At 39.6% G+C, this 21,355-nt stretch overlaps 1 protein-coding gene across 1 annotated transcript; it reads left to right on the top strand.

Annotated features, from left to right (window-relative positions):
* Nucleotides 1-1,468: 1,468 nt before the first annotated feature.
* LOC308365981 (zinc-binding protein A33-like) lies at nucleotides 1,469-20,768 on the top strand (the record flags this gene model as incomplete). Its single annotated transcript, XM_080839616.1, has 7 exons — nucleotides 1,469-1,718; nucleotides 2,163-2,282; nucleotides 10,539-10,681; nucleotides 14,287-14,517; nucleotides 15,743-15,765; nucleotides 15,851-15,969; nucleotides 20,236-20,768. The coding sequence occupies 7 exons, from the start codon at nucleotides 1,469-1,471 to the stop codon at nucleotides 20,766-20,768; spliced, it is 1,419 nt and encodes a 472-aa protein (XP_080695742.1).
* Between the last annotated feature and the right edge of the window lie 587 nt (nucleotides 20,769-21,355).

Genomic DNA, 21,355 nt, shown 5'->3' with positions numbered 1-21,355 from the left:
ATATTTGTATCAATTTTGCATCAAACTTGTTACGTCGAGTCCGGTTTATTGGTTAAGTTGCCTGATTTATATAGTTTATCCTTCTGTTCTGTGTTGTGTTTGTTTACTCACCTCTCCTCTCGTTTCAGACTCATCACGCCCTGCTTTTTGTGTGCTCCACCTTGTTGATTGTCTACCCCTCCTTGATTGTTTGCACCTGACCCTCATCACCTTGTGTATTTAGTCTGTATGTGTTCCTGTGTCTCGTTGCCAGTTTGTCTTTGTTTCCCCCCGTGTTTCAAGTGACCCACAGGAACGAGACACAGGAACACATAACACATATCACAATCAACAAGGTGGAGCACACACAAGGCAGGGCGTGATGAGTCTGAGGCTGCCTTTACACGGAGCCTAGATTCACATTTTTCACACAAATCAAATCTTTTTAATTGCGTTAAACGTGAAACGAGAGGAGAGGTGAGTAAACAAAAACAACACAGAACAGAAGGTTAAACTATATGAATCAGGCAACTTAACTTATAAACCGGACTGGCCGTAACAAATATATGGACAAACATTGAAAAGAAAAGATTAACACTTGAGTTATCTTCTGAAAGTACAATAAAGCCCCAGAAGCACTGGACTAAATGCCACAGAAAGATTATTTTTTCATTTGCACTTTTATTATCTTACTATTTAAAGATTCAGTGGTAAAGTTCAGTACAAAGTAGTCCTATACCGGCCACTATTGCTTAGGCCAATTAAGGCAGTATTGTTTCTGCACCTAAGTGTTCTCAAGGGTCAATAAATAAATAATCATACTGTAAAGCCTAAGTCTGTGGACATATTTCATTTGTGACATTTGTATGCATTCACATGGTCATGGTGCATCCATCCAAAATGTTTGGTGTGTGACGTCATTTGCCCCTAGTTATATGTAGGCTACAGGGTTTGTGCTCTGACAATTTAAATTCTGAATTTCAATTTCGATTATGGTTGCATTGCTAATAGATGCAATTGAAATCATTAATTTACATAATATTTATTTTGGCTTATTTTAGAGCAGCCTGTTATTCATTGTTTACCTTGCCATACTGATCATATGTCACTCAGCATGTTAACATGCCCTGTCCCTGTAATCCATACAAATCCATTGGAGGGGGTTTTATGATGTGTCGGGGCTGTAATCATGTCTGTACAGATATGGCCTATTACAATGGTAAGATAACAATCACTTCCTTTTTTGATTGTCTCTTGTGGTGAAAGTTGGAGTTGGAGAAGTAAGCTCGCTCTGCCCATTCCAGTTAGAAGAGGTGAAAGAAGAGGACATCTCCAGGTGACTCCTCCATGGTTCAGACTGTGGGTTATTCTAGGTTTATGTGAAGCTGAGTTATTGCCATATACCCAAACACTCATCCCTAAACATTAACATGTGAATCCTTAATGCACTGAAGTCATAGTCTCTCTGTTCTCTCTGACAGACTCTATGATGAACTCGATCCTGACTATACTGAGAACAACTCTAGAAAAGCTCACAGGTGCCCAGTTCAAGACGTTCAAGCACCATTTGAAGGACATGGGCACAATCCCATGGGGCAAACTGGAGAAAATTGACTCTGATGACACTGTAGACCTAATAGTACAAGAATACACAGTGAAAGGCTCTGACGGAGTCATACTGACAATCTTTAAGATGATGAACCTGAACCAGCTGGCCATGGACATGGTAAATGAACTGGGTACGTTTGAGCTGCAGACCTTCAAGTGCAGCTTTGAAGTAATATTTCAACCTTGTGGGGTAATACAGCTCATAGGATCATCTTGTATCAGGCATGGTTGATGTGAGACTATGTCTATAGTGCTGGATGGTGCTTTTCCTTTGCCCACAGCCACACTCCCTAAACACTTCACCAAGTGATGTTGAGGATTAGTTTATAAATGCAACACAGTTTCCTTAAAAGTGTTTATCGATCACAATTTGATGTCTAATGTCAATATTTATCACTTCAAACTAGCAGTTAGTGTTGACACATCCAAAGATATGCGAGGACACACACATTGGTGATTGTTGATAAAACTTATGAAGAATCTTTAATGATTTTGAACAGAATTGCCTTATCCAGGTAATTTACTTGCCACAGCATATCAGTATTTGTTATGACCATAAATGTCCTTTGATGTAGAGGAATATGGCCAGGACCACAGTAGAAAGCGGAGTTTGTCTGGAGTTTTACAGCAGAGGGGAGAGGATCAGGAGGAGGAGGAGGAGGAGGGACGTCAGAGGAAGAGGACGAACGAGTCTGGTGAGTGATCATCCCTCATCTTGATGTCTCTACAGGTACAACCTCACTATTTCCAAGTGTCAGTAGGCTCTAAATAATACCCAACAACAACCACCTACAACCAACCACCAACAAGAATTCAGTACTAGAGAAGTGAACACAAAACAGATAAGTGGAGAAACTTATGATTGTTAAGAAAGCAATTGCCATTCTAATTAAAGTTAATTCTCCTTCTGCCAGTTGCATCAAATAGTTTTAGTTAGAGATGCACCGATATGGCCTTTTAGGGCCGATTACGATAACCAAAAATTATTGGTTTATTGTGGCCGATACCGATACAATAACCGATATTTTTTTTATTTAAAAATAAAGGGTACAAAAGGTTTATGATTATGATTTTTATGTACTTTTACAAAAACGTTTTAGATGTGCCTTTTAATTTCAATTCATTATAACAAATGTTCTTCTTCGATAACACTATGTTATTGCTGCGTGCATGACGTCAGCCACGTTTGGCTCAAGTCATTGGTCGAGTAAACTCTCCAGTTTAAATAAATAAATCTCAAGTCACAAGTTTAGTTTGTCGCCAATTCAGTGGAAGAGTTGTTGACCATACTGGGTGCATAATACGTTTTGAGTGATTAAATCATCATTGTTTGACTTGTATGTGAGGCGTTGTGTGCGATCTGGGCATGATGAAGTCCACACAGCCTGTCTATTGGTGGCGAAATGGTATACAGCCAAAGTCTCATATCATTATCTGGTTGAAGCCTTGCCCTGTTCTTATTCTTTAAGGACGCTGGTGTAGAAAAAACGCTCTCACACAGGTAGATAGTTGGAAAGGGCAAAAGACACCTCATTGCTTTTGCAGCAAGCTCTGGAAATTCTGTCTGGCAACTTATCCAGAACTTAAGTCATGAAAAACATCTGTTGCATGTACTCAATAGGCTTGGCATTCAAGAAAAATGTGATGCATCTCTATGTGCCGCGATAGTTTCGACGGCTTAATTTGACAGTAATGTTGAACAAACGAAACACAGTGGTACCTCCTCTCGTGCTCTGTCTGTCGTCACTCTAAATCCGTATTTGATGTATTCCTCATTGTATTTTCTTTTTTCACTTTCCCTTTATCCTGTGAAGGTGTAGCTTTGTTGGAAGCCTGTCCTTTTCCATGTATCCTCGCAGCCTGTCCCTCTGTAGTGGCAGTCTGTCCGTCGAAAAGTTAGCTAAGGACAGAATAACTTCAATCGTTCGCCAAAAGTATACTAAAAGTAAGCGTAGGCTATGCTTTACTGCAGATGCTTGTTAACTTCGTGTGCGAGACTGTACGTTACACTGACGTGCAGTGAGGTTCGTGGCTAGTGAGGCATTGCCCTTCTCAGAGTCAAATTTACAAATACATAAACCCAATAGAGTATCTAAAACCGCCATTAAATTGGCAGCTTGCACATTGACTTCTGGTTGTTTTTCATATCAGCATTCTTTACACAGGTATAGGTAAAGAACATATAGTTGGCAGCTGCTAGTTTGTGATGAACTCGTTTGAATATTTGTGAATATGCACTCATGAATATGAACTCATAAATATGAACTCTTTCAAACAAAGTTGCACAAGCACCCTGAGGGTTTCTACCCTTTCCCATTATGATTTTAAGAGTTAAATCGAGGAGACTAAAATATCAGCTAAATAATTTCATGCAAATTGAACTCTTTCAATGAAATGGTTTAGGTTATTAAGTTTCCTTAGCAAGCGAATTAGCTAGCGTAGCAACTGGATAACCAGGTAATACAACTTTAGCTGCTATTTAAGTTTAATTTCTCAAAATCAGCTCACCAATAAAAAGCAGTCTTGGGTTTAAAGTGATCACAACCACTTGTGTGTTGTTGAATGGCTTCACAAAGACATCAAACAATCCTAAGAGAAATAATGAGAAATTAACTGAGCTGCTGCTGTACGTCCAAAACCAAATGTATTCAAGGGCGTAGGTTTGCATAGGGTCCATAGGGACTAGTCACGACCAAAGTTTGGGAAAGACACAATTGTCCCCACCAATATTTTGTTAATTTGAGAATAAAACATTTTGCACAATATATTTGCAAATTCATTCGTATTATCAATTTATATTATCGTATATTCAATGCGCCCTCGAGCCTGCGAGACAAGATACTGTCATTTAATTGGCTGAAGTGGCAGAGTCAGTAACACTTTGTGAATCGTGACTTACTGAAAGAGGGCTGGCAGTATGTCTGACACGGTGAGCTACTAAACACGCCAGGAAATAATAAAGCCTCATAGTAGTATTTCGTTTGGTCTCAGCATTGATAAAATGTGACCCTTTTGTGCTTTGAAGATAGGAAAATGCCACCCAAAAAGAAGAATGGTATTAGAAGTTTTTCACCACCCAGAGAGTAATCAAGAATCCCAGGTCGTTGTTAGTTAACTAGTAGGAAAACTACCCAAACAGTGCAAACCTACTAGCCTTACATCGATACCCATTCAACAATTGAAAGTTGTTAGTGTGTAGAGCATGCAACTTTTGCTTTCGACCAGTGTGTTAGCAGCAGCTTGTTGAAGCCAGAAGGATACAGCTAACCTTTAGGTACAGCCACATAATGGGACCATCAGTGGTGTATAGTAACGAAGTAGAAATACTTCGTTACTGTACTTAAGTAGTTTTTTTGGATATCTGTACTTTACTTTACTACTTATATTTCTGATGACTTTTACTTTTACTTTGCTACATTTTGCAAAGAAAACTGATACTTTTACTCCGATACATTTCCCCTGAAACCTTCGTTACTCGTTACAAAATCGAATCATCTTTAGAAAAAATAATAATCATGAGAGTGATGAGACCAAAGTCGGGGACTGTGGTAGAACAGACTCCAAGCAGGTTTGGCGAATCAGCTGTCCTAGCGCACGTTAATGCGATTTTTACCGTTTGCAAAAGCCCCCTTAGTTACCGTTGCTACGTCAGACAAAACGCCGAGGTCTGTACCAAAAAGCATGGCTACGACGAGGACAAGCCGCGCTATATCTGTCAGTGTCAGTGATTCTTTTTTGAGTAATATATCCGCGATATCCTCCAGATCAAGGCAAAATGGACTGCAATATGCAGTGGAAGAATATATAAAAAACATTAAGATCAACAACGAAGGGGATACAACAATAATCAAAGCAATAGCATACAGGTGTCAATCAGGGAATAGCTCAGCGTGCAATTCCAGACGGTAACATTAACATTTTGACGTCAACATTTTGATTGTAACATTAACACATTTTTTGAAGAGACTAGTTATATACTAGAAGTGGTAATAATACCAGTTGACATTAACCATAACTGTTTGTGGATTTTATCTTAACTAGATAGTTAGTTACCACCTAGCAAAAGTGTAGATCGCTATCTAGATATATCTAGCTGCAAGCAGCTTCATTTGCAGACAGACAGTAGCCTATGTGTTCGTCTTTGTCGATGTATTGAGTAGGGAGTGGGGTTCAAATCAGCCCATGTTTATAAGTTTGCTCATTTTAGTCTGAATAAACTTCATTATTCTCAAAATTCTTACCCTTTGCTTTTTTACTTATTTTTTTTACTTTTTACTTTTACTTTCAATACTTAAGGACATTTAATATCAGAAAATTACTTTTGATACTTAAGTACAGTAAAGATCAGATACTTTAATACTTTTACTTAAGTGATATTCTAAAAGGTGACTTTTACTTTTACTTGAGTAATTTTCCAGTAACGTATCTGTACTTTTACTCAAGTATGGCTTTTGAGTACTTTATACAACACTGGGGACCATACTTGTTTAGCCTAGTACCAGCAGGCTAGCAACTCAAAAGTGGTAATAAGTAGGCCTATTTGATCCCTTGGACAGTAATAAGGCTATCTCCGTTTCTTGAAATCTCTCGACCAATGTCAGCAGTCAACTCTCAACTAAGCATGGTTAGTGTCTGTATTATTTGATGAATTGCTGTGCAGGAAAAACAGCAGCCTGAAGCTACAGATGTAAGGGATGTTTAGACAATGTTACCCATGAATGTTAGCATTCACACTGGCTATTTTGAGTATACATGTAGATATACTTGTAGGTAGTAAAAAGGTGCAATAAATTGGGATGCTAAAATGTATGCATCATAATTAATTTATACATTATTTAATTGCACAGAAATCCAGTATATGATGGAGGCATAGTACAGCTCCATAAAACCTGAACAAATTACCTACATAATTTCAGAACAAACAAATACATTGCATGAACTTCTCATTGACTAATTTTGTTCATTAAGGCATTATTTTGAAATGCATTCAGGAAACTTAGAAATCCAGTGCAGATGTAGTGCAGTAAAAACAGCAGCCTGAAGCTATAGATGTAGAGCAGGGTGATGATGAATCAGCATCAGGGGTTCCGATGAGACATTGAATTGTCCATTTTGGTAAAGATTACATTAAAATGCCTAGTGCAGGTTGAGGAAGCAGCAGCTGGACCATCAGTGTTTCAGGTGAGGTCTTACTCATGTTTGGGATATCCAAAAAGGACAACAAAAAGAAGCAATGTAAAAAAAACGTGTTTTTTATTTGCTAAGGTTTTATTATTCTTAATATGTTTAAATCAGTTCCAAGTTTCACAAGTTAGTACATAAATGTTTATATATCTTAATAAAGTGTGCCTGTTCAAAATAACATCAACTACGTTTCTTGTGTATATGGCGGGGGGGGGGGATATGCCGGGTAGTGTCCCTACAAATGCTTAGACCAAACCTACGCCCTTGAATTTATTCCATACATTTTCAAAGCAATTTGGCTATTTCTATGCATACGCACACAATCTGACTTCACGTTCCTGGTACGTTACGATTAATATGCGTGTGGCGTGATGTTAGGGACGCAATGCATTAACTTTAGCAAAGCACAGGCTACCATAGACTGGATTGGTGCAGTGCTGCCAGTGCACCTACATTCTGTCAGCGTGAATCACCTTTAGACATATTTTTCTTGTTTAAGTTATTTATCACGATATCCAAGAGTAATCTGGAAATGTGTAAACTATCCCAAGCCAAAAATGTGTAAACTATCCCAAGCCAAAAATAAACAGAGCTTTCTGGTTTTAACAAAAAAAAGCCTTCAAAGAGTCAATATCATCACATTAGACAAAATGCAAATATAACCAGATAAAGGCAATTAAATGTGCTGCATAGTTAACAACACAATCTGCTTAACAAAACGTGAACAGAACTATTACTGGATTAGCACATTAGCACATTTCAATTTCAAAATGATCAAAAGAGTCTCCTGCTCAAGTACACAAACAATCACTTAACCTATGTGGCACTATATGTTTTTCTCTCTACCTCTCTCTCTGTCTGTGTGTGTGCCCCTTTTTTTATTTTGCAAGATGTAAGTTAAGTTTGGTTGTTTTGGTTAGCACTATGGTGTGTCTTCAGATGTTTAATCAAATTGCTTGTGTTAAACGAAGCACTTTACTTTCCGCCCCTCAACACCATAGCATTGCAGCATTTAGCGAAACCGGTTGACATGTACCTACTTTGACACTATGACAAACGTTCCTAACACAGTCAAACAGCAAGCAAGTGCAACACAAGACAAAACAAGACGGCAAATAAGCTACTTACTAGTAAGGCAGAGAGTAATAGTTCAGGTAGGACAAAAATCGATTTTCGCCATGTTTTTGGGGATATAATGTTATATAATTCAGGCTAGGAATAATATATTTACAAATCCCTCTGTAAATGTCTTCATAATATAGTTGGATACAAGATTGGAAAGTTTGTTGTATATAGGTTGAACTGAAGTGGAGATTTCTTTCCTTGGAGTATGAGAAAAAACTCATTTTGTGAAAATCGCATTTAAAGATCAGGGAAGTGTCCAACCATACCACGTGATGCGTCTGAACGAATCACGCTATCAGAAACCACCGCAAACCAATGAAATTGCGTCCTTAGGTTTAAAGCTCCGTTTTTACTAACATCATTGGTTACTGATGGGAAGGAAATGACCTTATTTGGATTACATAGCGTTGTGTGGGAGATACAGAGCTTTTCAACGATACCAAATATGACAGGCATCAGAAAGCCGATACACTGCACGTTACGTTAGAATGCTAACTTTCCAGGAAACCTAGGAGAATACTGACGCCGCGAACAGACAAAATGTGAATAAATATACACATTAATGTATGATTAGGATATTTTCTTTATGCTAGTATGAAAGATTACATGTTTAGGGAGTGAACTAGCTCAAAATCTCAAAAATGACCACTGCTGAAAAAAACGACATTTTTGCCTGCCGTGTCTCGCCTTAAGTGGTATCAGCAGTGTTGGGAAAGTTCACTTTCTACATAAACTAGTTCAGTTCATAGTTTACAAATGAACTAGTTCAGTTCATAGTACATAATTCAAAATGTTAAACTAAGTTCAGAGCTCCAAAAAATGAACTAGTTCAGTTATTTTTTTCAATATCTTGCGAGCTATAATTTTAATAATATCTGTATCTGTCTGCAATACCACTCTCGGCCTCAACGCAACTTCGGCGCTCTTACACTTGCCAGGCATAAACAGTAGAAGACTGGATACAGGACTGCTATCAGACGCAACACTGGGTACTGGTTCTTGGAATCGGCAATTCAAAAACGAGAACGAGTACGAGTATTTTAACGAAATATCGGCCCGATACTGGTATCGGTATCGGTGCATCCCTAGCTGACATGATTATTTCAACGACTGCGCAATGCTAAAAAAGTTTAGTGTAGCCAGGCAACAGGCCCATGCCTAACGCTGGAAAGAATAATTGGAGGGAAATTAGACCTAAAAATATCGGCTTAAATTATTGCCCGAAATTATGATATCAGTATAATAATAATATTTCGTTTTTTGCACTTATCGGCCACTTATGTATTAGCCGCCGATATATCGTGCATCTCTAGTTTTAGTTCTTCTTCGCTGACGATTTCCAAATCTTCATGAGAGCAAGTCCGGTCAGTCTTTTGTTAGTCATCGTACTTCATAGAAATGTCTTAAGACGCCTTATTGTACTGAATGGTCGCTCAGCAGACGCTGTGGAAGCCAGGGGCGGAGATCCCATTTCATTGTAGGGGGGGACAATACATGGTAACATTTCAGAGAGTAATTCCGGGGGGGGGACATGAAAAAAAATGCTTTCACGAGAGCTAGCATAAACTGCTAAATACCGAATTATTGTATCACATTTACAAACAGAAATTCGAAGTGATTTTTGAATGACCTAAACGGCATTATATGAACTAACGCGAAATATCTACTCACAGACAAATAATGTCCAAAGTTCAAGAGAACTTGATGCTCAAAGTAAGTTCTCAAAAGGCTCAAGGACGTTTCGACTGGGAATTGAACTAGCAACCTTCTCAGTAACTCACGACCCCTCTATCCACTGTACCACTCTCACCCGATGCTGAAAATACCAGTATTATTTATTGACCCCACGAAAAAATGACATTAATTTACTTTCAGTTAATTTAACTAATCTGGAGAGGCACTGACATCTAGACCTACGTTTATTAACAAGCATTAACCTGCCCCTGACAGGACCGTGTCCTAACTGTCTAGCTAGCTAAGGGTGTTAATTATAGATACCTGCGTGTGTTATGGCAAACGTTCACGTTGTCATGTCAATCCATTAATAAACGTATTAATACTTGTGATTATCGATTGGAACTTCGTAAATGGCGTTTAGAAAAACTTCTTCTTACATGTTGTTACTTCGTTCGAGAATGAGGTAAATATCTTTACATATCGTGTATCATAGCGGGAGGGGGAGAGAGGAAGAAACAATCTCACAACCTGACCGTGTGGGCAGATTGACTAAAACACGGTGCTCGCCTCGCCCTTTGGAAACAGCATACCCGAACCACTTTGAGGAATAGGGGGATCATGATTTTTCAACACTTAAAAAGCACATTATTTTACGTTTATAATAAGCAGCGCTTGTGTAGTCGTGCGTTTGTTTCATATTACTTTTTTTTTTATTTTGTTGAGGGGGGGACAACTTTATGCGAGGGGGGGACGTGTCCCCCCCGTCCCCCCCGGGATCTCCGCCTATGGTGGAAGCAGGCATTGTCAACAAGACCTTCAGGACGCAACGAATGTTTGGGTAGAAATTTGCATAGCAGAAGGAATGCACAGTGCGTACAGCCGTACGGCTGCAGGCGCCACTGTAGCCAAGTGTTCTAGAAGTTGCATGCGCACATGTTCATTACTTGCTCACATGACTTTTCCAGACGCCTTCTGCCGCCTGCACAAACAAGAGGTCAAACACTTTTGTCAAGATTGCAAAGAGTTGGTGTGTAATGAATGTCGGAACTCAGAAATACATAAGAACCACAACTTCAGGCCCATCAGTACACGAATACTTGAACTTAAGGTAAGTGTCCCGTAGTTTTTTATGTTTATTAGTTTGGGCTCTAAGCTGTTCCACGTTGATAAAGTAGTTATATTATGGGTCTCAAAGAGGCTCTGACCATTAGCCCTGAACAGCTGCGGTACTTTCAGGATCATCTGAAGTTGATCATTTGATACAAATTTGCAACTTTTAAGCATCCAGAGACATTTCTATGGCACAGGCAACTTTGGATTCATGGGAAAGCTGGCTGTATGCTGGCTATATGCTGGTTATATGATGGTTATATGTTGGTTACATGCTGGTTATATGCTGGTTATATGTATGGATGCACCGATCTGATATTTGTATCGGTATCGGTACCGATATTGAAGACATTTCTAGATCGGGTATCGGTGACAATGAGCCGATCCATATTTAAAAAAAAATTATACATTTTTTTTTTAATGTTTATGTTTATGTATATACTTGAATATTATTCCTACTACATGTATAAACTTGAATCCTATTCCTACTACAGTACAGTACATTATTGACGATACAGTAGGCCTACTGCCTTTCGTACCTTATTGCTTAATTACAAGTTGGGACTACCTCTAATGCTATTTATTTTGAAAGTCTACCAACCAAGCTAGTGAAGCAATTTCAGCTCCTTTATTATTTATTTTGTTTTACATTGTATTTTTGAATCCCTTATTGCACTGACTGAACCAGTCACACTATATTTATATGATTAAGATTGTTTTACTGGTGCAACATTATTAAATAAATAAGTAATTATACATTTATATCTGTTTATTTGTTTTTTTTTAATAGGAAAGAAATGTTTAAGTCAAGTCTCATGATCCCAGTCTTTTCCCCCCAATGAAACTTACAGTTTGTTACCATAATTTCACGCTGTTTTTTTTATATCAGTATCGGATCGGTATCGGCCGATACTAAACCTCAGATAACGGTATCTATATCAGAGATGAAAAAAGCGGATCGGTGCATCCCTAGTTATATGATGGCGAAATGCTGGTTATATGCTGGTTATATAATAGCTATATGCTGGTTATATGATGGCGATATGCTGGTTATATGATGGCTATATGCTGTTTATATGCTGGTTATATTCTAGTTGTGTGCCAGTTCTCTCATATAGTAAAAAGAAGAGATTTTTATGTTGATAGGACTGGAATCAATGCTCTTCTTCAGGTGAACAGTTTTCAATGGTTTGTTTCTCATCTCTGCTTTGTGGTTATAGAAACAGGCATGTACATATTATATCTTGACAAGATATTTAATTAGTTTCAGCAGAGGCCATGTTCTTGGATGACAGTAATTCAGAAGCAGTCTGGAAGTGTTACCCTATTGCAACCAGTTTCCACCCGGCTGTATTTACTGTCAGGTATTGGTTCTTTACAGAAGATGCTCCAGTTTAAAATGGTGCCCCTAAGGAAGCAGATGAAGATACGTAAAGAAGCTAAGGTTACCTGTGAACAAATAGCAAAACACGTTAAGGTAAGTATAAGCTTACTCAACACAATGTCAATATGGTAGGGGATGAAGCCTAATTTATACTTCTGCATCCCTCTCCGTCCTCGAAAAAAAAAATGGGCGGGCGGGGGCAGGCGGTTGATTCAGAAAAAATTGAACGTACTGGTCGGGCTTATATACTACTCCGACGGCTATGCGTCCTAAAGCCTATTCAACCTATTCAACGCCAGACCGCTGGGTGGGGTAACTACTGTTTGTCGAGCCCGTAGCTACCACATAACCTCTTTATTGGAAGTCATTGATTGTTTTTCCTCCCAACTGTCACTGACATGACACGGATAGCGCTTCAAGACCTGTCGGGCAGGTGCAGTCACATGGGCCTTGGAGACATGTAGCACAGTCCATACTAACATGTCTAATGCTATATATTCACTTGAGTAGGCAAATGTATCTCCGTCGTGGTGGTCATTTTTTTGTGAAAAACATTGCGATTTATAACAAAACGATATGCTTATCTTACATACAATACAGAAACTATTATAAAACGATCCAATAAAATGAATACGTTCTTATTTTCTTTGGTATTTTTGTCACATTCATACTGCAATGATCGCTGGGTAACCTTTGAATAACTACAACGCTATGACAATGCACTCATTGGCCACGAGACGGTTGCCCTTGTCAAAAAGTGGTAACGTGAATGTGTCACTAATATGAAACAAAGCATGCACACTTCGAACAAAATTACCCCCAAAACTCTGAGGACAGGGCCAGAAAAATAAACCCACGGTATTCATCATACATCTTACATCATACATCATGCAGTGTTATAGTTATATCAGACACACAGCAAGAACATGCATACCTCAACATACAGTTGTGGGACTGCGATTTCAACCATGAATATGTTGGAAAAACACATACATTAGCACACTTACTAATGATCATCTGCCAGGCTCTCACACACGAAAAGTTGATTCCAAAACTCTCGAATTTAAGACAGAGTGGACTGACAAGTAGGCTATGCATTTGTGCTGCTTGTGGGCAGGACAAAACCGATGTGTTTAATCTGCAACGAGGGTTGCCCTTGTCAAAAGTGTTAGCGTGAAACGTCACTATAAAACAAAGCATGCACACTTCGAACAGAAATACCCGTAGAACTATGAAGTAAGGGGCAGAAAATTAAACCCACTGCAGTCTTCATACCAATCCACATGCAGTGTTATAGTTATATCAGAAACACAACAAGAGAACTAACAACTAACAGACAATGGTTGATGGTGGAGCTGCTGGACTAGTTTGAGTTATAAGCAGAGGACGTGCTTGTAGCGATTTGAGCGACAACTACAACAACAACAGAACAGGAGACAGGTGGTACGTACGTTTACTAGATTTTCCGCTAAATCAAGCGTTAGCGTATTCACAATAACTCTCAAAAGTGTGCTGCTAATAAGTACAACGTTGTCGTGCCGATTATGCTCTCACACGCCACCCTCATTGAGGCAAAAGTAATGTTTGACTCAAATGTCTTTCACTGCCGTTTTATGTAAAGTCAGTCATTCTTAATAGGTTCTACACATACATGAAATACATTTCCTATTTAATAGATGCAAAGTAATTATGCTGCCAGCATTACTCCGTAGCAAATTACGTTAGATGTCAGTTGAAGCTGGTTGGAGAAGGCACTTTCAACACCGAACCACCAGCCAAGAGACCAACAGTGGTCGGGAGAAATGTACTTTTCGAGGGTTTATATAAAATACGGTAGCCTAATGCTGCATGCTGTGCAGCTTTGTAGTTTACCAAAGTCGTACTAAAACATTTTGACAGAAAACAGGAAATGTGAGGTCCTGACATGTGTGATTCCGGAAATGATGTTGTTTGGAAATGATGTCGTAAACTGGCCAATCACAGCCAAGGGGGTCTCCGACTCTCTCCGTCTCTTTAAGAAAAGTTAGAAAAAAGCGTTTGTCTCCGACCAGCTCTCCGACGGCTCTCCGACGGGTCGGATGGGCGGCAACACCTGGGTGAAGGTGTTACCAAGGCGTGCCAAGGCGTGCCAAAGTGTCCCTCTACGACCAAATCGGAGAGAATCGTAGAAGTATAAAAATGCCTTGACATCCATGAATATCTTTTGTGTGCTAAACCAGAGTCAGATCAATGATACAGAGAAACAGATCAAGGAGGAGTTTGAGAAGCTTCATCAATTTCTACGAAATGAGGAGGCGACCAGAATAGCTGCATTGAGGGAGGAAGAGGAGCAGAAGAGTCAGATGATGAAGGAGAAGATTGAGAAGATGAGCAGAGAGATCTCATCTCTTTCAGACACAATCAGAGCCATAGAAGAGGAGATGAGAACTGATGACATCACATTCCTGCAGGTGAGAACCATCATCTGTCTGTATAATGACTCTTAAAATCTGATTAAAAGTTTTGATGACAAAATCTCTGGCTGTTAAGATACATTGGCGAGAACAACAGGAAGTGTGTGTGGACCAGCTTACACCAGTTCAGTTCAGGGTACATGTGTCAGTGGGATTGAGGTAGGAGAGAGATGGGTTGGTTTCACCTGAAGAGTCTGGGATCATGAAAGAAAAAGCTATTGTGGATCTCTTTTCCTCACTCAACCTTGTGATGCACTAAAAGTACTCACCGCACTCTGTGGAGAAATGACACTCACACTCCCACACACCCCACAAAACACTTTCAGACATATATTAAATTGTCTGTGAAAAGGTGGTTAATGTGATGTGCAGTTTGCAGGGGTGACTCAGGTCCCTGTAGGGCTGGAATATCAGTTTCTGTTATTTACTGAAAACGGTGGTGGTGAGAGCTCCAAAGACTTACGTCTAAAACGACAACTCTCCCGAACAAAGAAAAAGCGAATTTAAGTAGCCTTGACAAGCACCTTCAATTGGTTCATACCAATCATTCATTTTTAGGTCTGTTCAAAGCAGCCATATCAAAACATGATGTCCCTAACAGCTGAGAAAAACAGACTCCACCAACGGAGTAATCACGGCATAGCCGTCACACAATAAATCAGCAAAATTCATAAAACTCTTGGGTTAATCGCGCCATCTTCAAATACACACGAACAATAAATCAGAAAAATTCATAAAACTAGACGAAACATAGACAATGGTAGACAAACGGTATGAAATTGTTATGTATTATTTCTTAACCTGAATAAACGTAACAATTATATGACAAGACATTGAATGGTGTGGCTATGTAAACTGTAGAAGTGTTATGGTTATAGACAGAAATTGCAACATTCACAGAAATTTTGATAATGAATTGTGGGGTTAACAAACATAACCGTATATGGATAACATAAAACACACACGGTTCATGTTTGTACATGTAGGCAGTGTAATACTACCGTGACGGTCGCCATGCATACGCCATGCGTACCGTCACAGTCCTATATTGAGGTTCTATATTGAGATTATATTGAGGAGCTTCCAGCAGTGAAAAGCATCAGATACAACAAGATACACGGCAAGAAAAAAGTGTCTATACAAATATGCATTAAGGAATTTATTTACATATTTTTTTATGAAAACTAATTTTGATTATATTTCATTTTTTGCAATTTACCAGAACTACAAGAGCACAGAAGAAAGGTGAGTGATCTGCCTCCTGTCTCTCTCTTCTCTGTGGTTCTGAACCCAAACCCACAGCAGCACTGACTCCTGAATGTTATTCCAGAGCCCAGTGCACACTGCAGGATCCAGAGAGGGTTTCAGGAGCTCTGATCAATGTGGCAAAACACCTGGGCAACCAGAAGTTCAGAGTCTGGGAGAAGATGCAGGAGATAATTCAATACAGTGAGTACACAGTCACGTGTGCACACACATCAGCACACACACATAGTGAGTAGCCTGGTGTGTAAATGTATAACCTCGCATAAGCAATGGTAGGAACGAGGAGAGGATAGACTGCACTATTGCAGCTAGAATTCTCTACTCCTTAGCAGCCAGAAAGCCCTCTTCATCCACAATTCAAACAAACAAAACAGAACAGAACTAACAGCCGTTAATCACACACCCTACTCACTCCTGTAATGTTACAAATGTGGAAGGGGGACTAGCTGTGTGTGTATGAGTGCGAGCCTCTGAGAGCTTTGTCTTCAGTGAGTTTGTTCATTTGTGTTAATTTATTCTAGGGATACACCGATACGAGTTAGAGCAATTTTATTTGTGTACAGATACTTCTTAGATTTGGTCTCCATGCAATTGCAATTAATTTGAAGGCAGATTTTATTTTATCCTCCCCAGATTATGTCAAGCCTATTGTACAAAATTAACAGAAGGCTATCCCAAGCCAAAAATAAACAGAGCTTTCTGGTTTTAACAAAAGAAATTAAGCCTTCAAAGAGACAATGTCATCACATTAGACAAAATGCAAATATAACCAGATAAAGGCAATTCAATTTGCTGCATAGTTAACAACACAGTCTACTTTTCAAAATTGATCAGATCTATTACTGGATTAGTACATTTCAGTTACAAAAGGATCAAATTAGTCTCCTGCTCAAGTACATCAACAATCACTTAACCTACGTAAGTGGCACTATTAGTCTCTACCTCTCTCCAGCTCTCTCTCTCTCTATCTCTCTCTTTCTGTGTGCGTGTGTGTGCACGCGTTTTTTTCTTTTGCAAGACGTCATTAAGGTTGGTTGCTTCGGTCTTGCGCCACTAGCATTAGTGAACTCTGTGTACTTAGCACTATGGTGCGTCTTCAGAGGTTTAATCAAACTAGTGCAGTGCCCGTAGGAATTATGCATTCTGTTGTGTTAGCAGACGTAGGTGTAGCTGATGGGTAGTGTAATAGCAAGACATATTTGCACTCCACATAGGTACAGGTTACACTGAAGTATTATTGTGATGCATGTTTCCTTTTCAATAAGAAATGTTTTAATGTTGTATAGCTTTTTTGGAGATATACCAACAAATAAAGTTTGAGATTATGTAGTGGATGCAGTTGAATATAGATGTCAAAGTTGCTGTCTAAACTATAAACTTAATGTCATTAAGAAAGAAATTATTTAAAATTAAGTTGTGGTTGAAATAGGTCACTTCTTTATTGTAAGGGTAAGTGTAGGGTAAGAATGGTTATGCAGTTGGACTCAAATGTAGGTTAATTTTATTGAATGTATGTACTGTACTGTATGACTTTGATGATGCTAGCTTTGACAGCCCACTCTCAAACAGATCGTAAGCTAATAATGTCCTTACAATGGGAAGTTTAAATACTCTGACTGGAGATGGCGTTACTATCCCCCACCCGAATTCAGTGCAGAACTGGGAGGATAACATGACGATGTGGCCCAACATAATTTACAGCGAGATTTGCGCGTATTTCATAGCAACAGATGGGAAAGCAATGGACAATCTGAAAGCCTCCTAGGCTTATCAATATAAGCTACCATTTGTAGCGGTGTAGTACTCCACTCTTGCGTTGTGATTTGATTGGCACCCAGCCGTTTATTCATACACTCTGACAGGTTTAATGAACACAGAGCAAAGGCGATCACACACAGTATCTTCGGAATGACAGCCTCTCCCAGCCAGGGTAAATGCAGACTGAGGTTTATAATATTCCAATAATGAGAAAACAAAATACACACGAATTACAACATATACATCGGACACTTATACATCGGAAAACCTCTCTCATTGCGTCAGTAGATGAATGAACGCATGGTCAGTGGTCTAGGCCCTAGGCTAACCACACGACTGTTCTATGACTATAACATCATTCACGTCGCGCGGGTCCGCCCCTCTTTCGCTGAATTACTACAGTACCCATAAAGCAACGAAAACAGACATTTTTGTAAGTAGGTAGGCTATTAGTGACCTTCAGGTTTTAGGGGGGAGGGGTGAATGGGGGTCATTCCATTCCATAAAACATAGGTCCCTAACTTTCAAAGAATACGTCCCTATGCAGCTTTCAAAATTAATCAGTTCGATGCACGTCAATAGGCTAGCTAATTTCACAGCAATTAACGTAAACAGGTTAAATTTACTTACAGATGAGCAGGCCTACTCCAGATGTCGAAGTGTGTGTTCATCGAAGTGTGTGTTCCTCATGAATAGCCTACACTATAGAATGCTTTACGCCCAAATCGCTGGTCTACGTCACAATGGATTGGCTCCCGTTGAAATGCATTGGGTTTAGAAATTGCGTCGATAAACCCAATGCATTTCAATGCACGGCAAACGGTAAAATACAAATATCTTGCAAACTATGAATTCAAAATCAAGGATGCACAGGTTCATGACATGCGTAAGCTACATGCGAAATCTCATAACTAACGTAACTACCGTCAGGGAGATACGCCCTAGACGGACAGACACACAGAGATTTCTGGATTTATAGATAGATTGCCTGAGTTAAACAAAGTAGTTTCCTTTCCGCCCCTCGACACCGTAGCAGTGCAGATCCTATCCAAACAATCAAACAGAAAATAATCTAGGATGAGAGTATTATAAATTACAGTGGAAATAAAGAAAATACACACACACACACACACACACACACACACAATCAAAACTAGGCTTACATCTGAATATACTCATCAACATAATAAATATAAGAAAAGCCAGATAGATAAATAGAGGGGATGACACACTGATAAAAACAGAAAAACGGATATTAAATGCACGATAATGGTCAGTGAATACACCTTCACAGCTGTGATTCCTTCATACTGATGACTAAAGAGCATTTCACTGTTACTACTTCTCCTGCCTTTACACTTGGTCATTTTTAATAGAGGTGTTACCATCATTCACATCCTTATCACATATCACTCAGGGCCTGATTTACTAACAGGATTGCGCCCATTTCTGGCGTAAAATAGCGGTCGTAAACATAAAACGGTATTTACTAAGGGGGCGCATTTGAGTAGTCACATATTAACGCTTTGAGGGTGTGTACCTGCCAACAGGTGGGATGGCACGGAGACGCGGGTGGTAACGTAGGCGTGAAGCGCACTTTAATGGGAGGAGTGCGCCTAATGATGTATTGCGTGGTATTTACTAAACTGCCTGGCGAACGCACGTCTCCGATTTGCGCGCTAATTCTCCGCCTCATAAAAGCACGTCTTAACCAGGAAGCGCATTTCCATTGAGTCTGAAACCGTTGATATGGCAGCAGTTATAAGAGCAAGGCGAAGAAAGAAGACAGACAGCGCACAGAAATAATTTTTTCAACTCGTATAACACATTTTCAGTTAAGCGAACCACAAATCATTAGACGGTACAGGTTAACCAGCCACGCAATACTTCAATTACTGGACCAGATCAGAGAGACATCGAACTCTCCACCCTGCGATCACATTCCATTCCATCAGTTGTTAAAACTAATTTGCAAATATTGGCCTCCGGATAATTTCAACCAGTTATAGCATCTGCAGTCTCAGCCTTCACTCAGCCAAATATTCACCCAGGTGCTCGACGCATTGCTACGATGTACTGGTCAATACATTTCCCCACTGCCATAGCTGAAATTAGAGACATCAAACAGGACTTTTTTTTAAATCGCAAACTTTCCGAACGTAATCGGAACCATTGATTGCACCCACGTCCATATATATTGTAGTGTACCCATGTCCCTTGTAGAAATTATTAATCTCACATCTATATTGTTATAATAGACAGTTTATGCATTAATGCCACCAATAACATATTCTTTATAATCACTTCGCTGAACCTTCATTTTCTCTTCCTAAATAAATACCACGGAAAATGCGCAAAAACACTGTGCGTTAATGTGCGACAGCAGTTAAAGCAGCGGTCACAGTGTTAGTAAATCAGGCCCTATATAGGGCGGAGTAAACACAGATTGCCCAGCGCGATCTGGTTTGATAAATACCACGGAAGATGCGCAAAAACACTGTGCTTTAATGTGCGAGCGCAGATTAAGCAGCGGTCGCATGTTAGTAAATCAGGCCCTCAGTGTTCAGCTCATGTGTGTGTTCTTTCTCTCTTCTCACACATCACTCAGTGTTCAGCTCATGTGTGTGTTCTTTCTCTCTTCTCACACACAACTCAGTGTTCACCTCATGTGTGTGTTCTTTCTCTCTGCAGCTCCTGTGACTCTGGATCCCAACACTGCAACACCCAAACTCATCCTGTCTGAGGATCTGACCACTGTGAGATACAGTAGCAAGAGACAGCAGCTTCCTGATAACCCAGAGAGATTTAATAGGTTTTGCTCTGTCCTGGGATCTGAGGGCTTTAACTCAGGGACTCACTGCTGGGATGTGGAGGTTGGAGAGAACAAATGGTGGAATGTGGGTGTGATGACAGAGTCTCTCCAGAGGAAGGGAGATTGTGACTCTGAGAGTGGGAACTGCTATATGTATTATAAAGATGGTAAATATAGAGCATGTTCTACACCAGAGCCCCACACTCTCATCAAAGTGGAGCAGAAACTCCTGAGGATCAGAGTGCAGCTGGACTGGGACAGAGGAGAGCTGTCATTCTCTGACCCTGATAATAACACACACCTACACACTCTCAAACACACTTTCACTGAGAAAGTGTTTCCATATTTCAGTGGAGTCCCTCTGAGGATCTTACCAGTGAAGGCTTCAGTTACAGTAGAGCAGCACTCATAGAGCTGATGATGTCTCTGTCTGGACCAGGACTGTCAGAAAGAGATGGAGACGGAGGGGGTGCCAATCATAAATCACCTATGACTACACTTATATGAATTACATTATATCTGTTCTTTGATCCAGCACGTCACGCATTTTGATTTAATTAATTTAATTTCCTGACATTCTATGTTGAGTATCCACTGAAATATGTACTGAATGATGAACTACTTACTAACCGAGAGTGAGGTCATGCAGGGAAATATCAGACTGAGGCTGTAACGTATCTACCGAGCCATATAATAATATCCTTTATTACATTCCATGGCTGTTTTTCTCTGTTTTCCATGTTGGGGTTTCTGCACTGTTGCCACAGCCACATTACACTATAAATCAGGTGGATATGTTTTAGGAAACATCACTATTAAAGCATTACAATGCTGTTGTCTTTTCTAACATTTGATATTTCATCTCATTCATGTACACATTCACAGATAGCTATAATGGTTGTTCGTACAGAAAAAGGCTTTGGTACGGTGCTTTCCTACTAAATAAACAATACTGGCCCCTAGTGGTCTAGTAGCTATGTCTCCAGTCTCCCAACCTGT

Source organism: Sprattus sprattus (assembly GCF_963457725.1).
Source record: "Sprattus sprattus genome assembly, chromosome: 5".
In the NCBI taxonomy this organism is placed as follows: Eukaryota; Metazoa; Chordata; class Actinopteri; order Clupeiformes; family Clupeidae; genus Sprattus; species Sprattus sprattus.
Note: the sequence above shows the minus strand (reverse complement) of the source record. Positions and strands in the feature narration are given on the sequence as shown.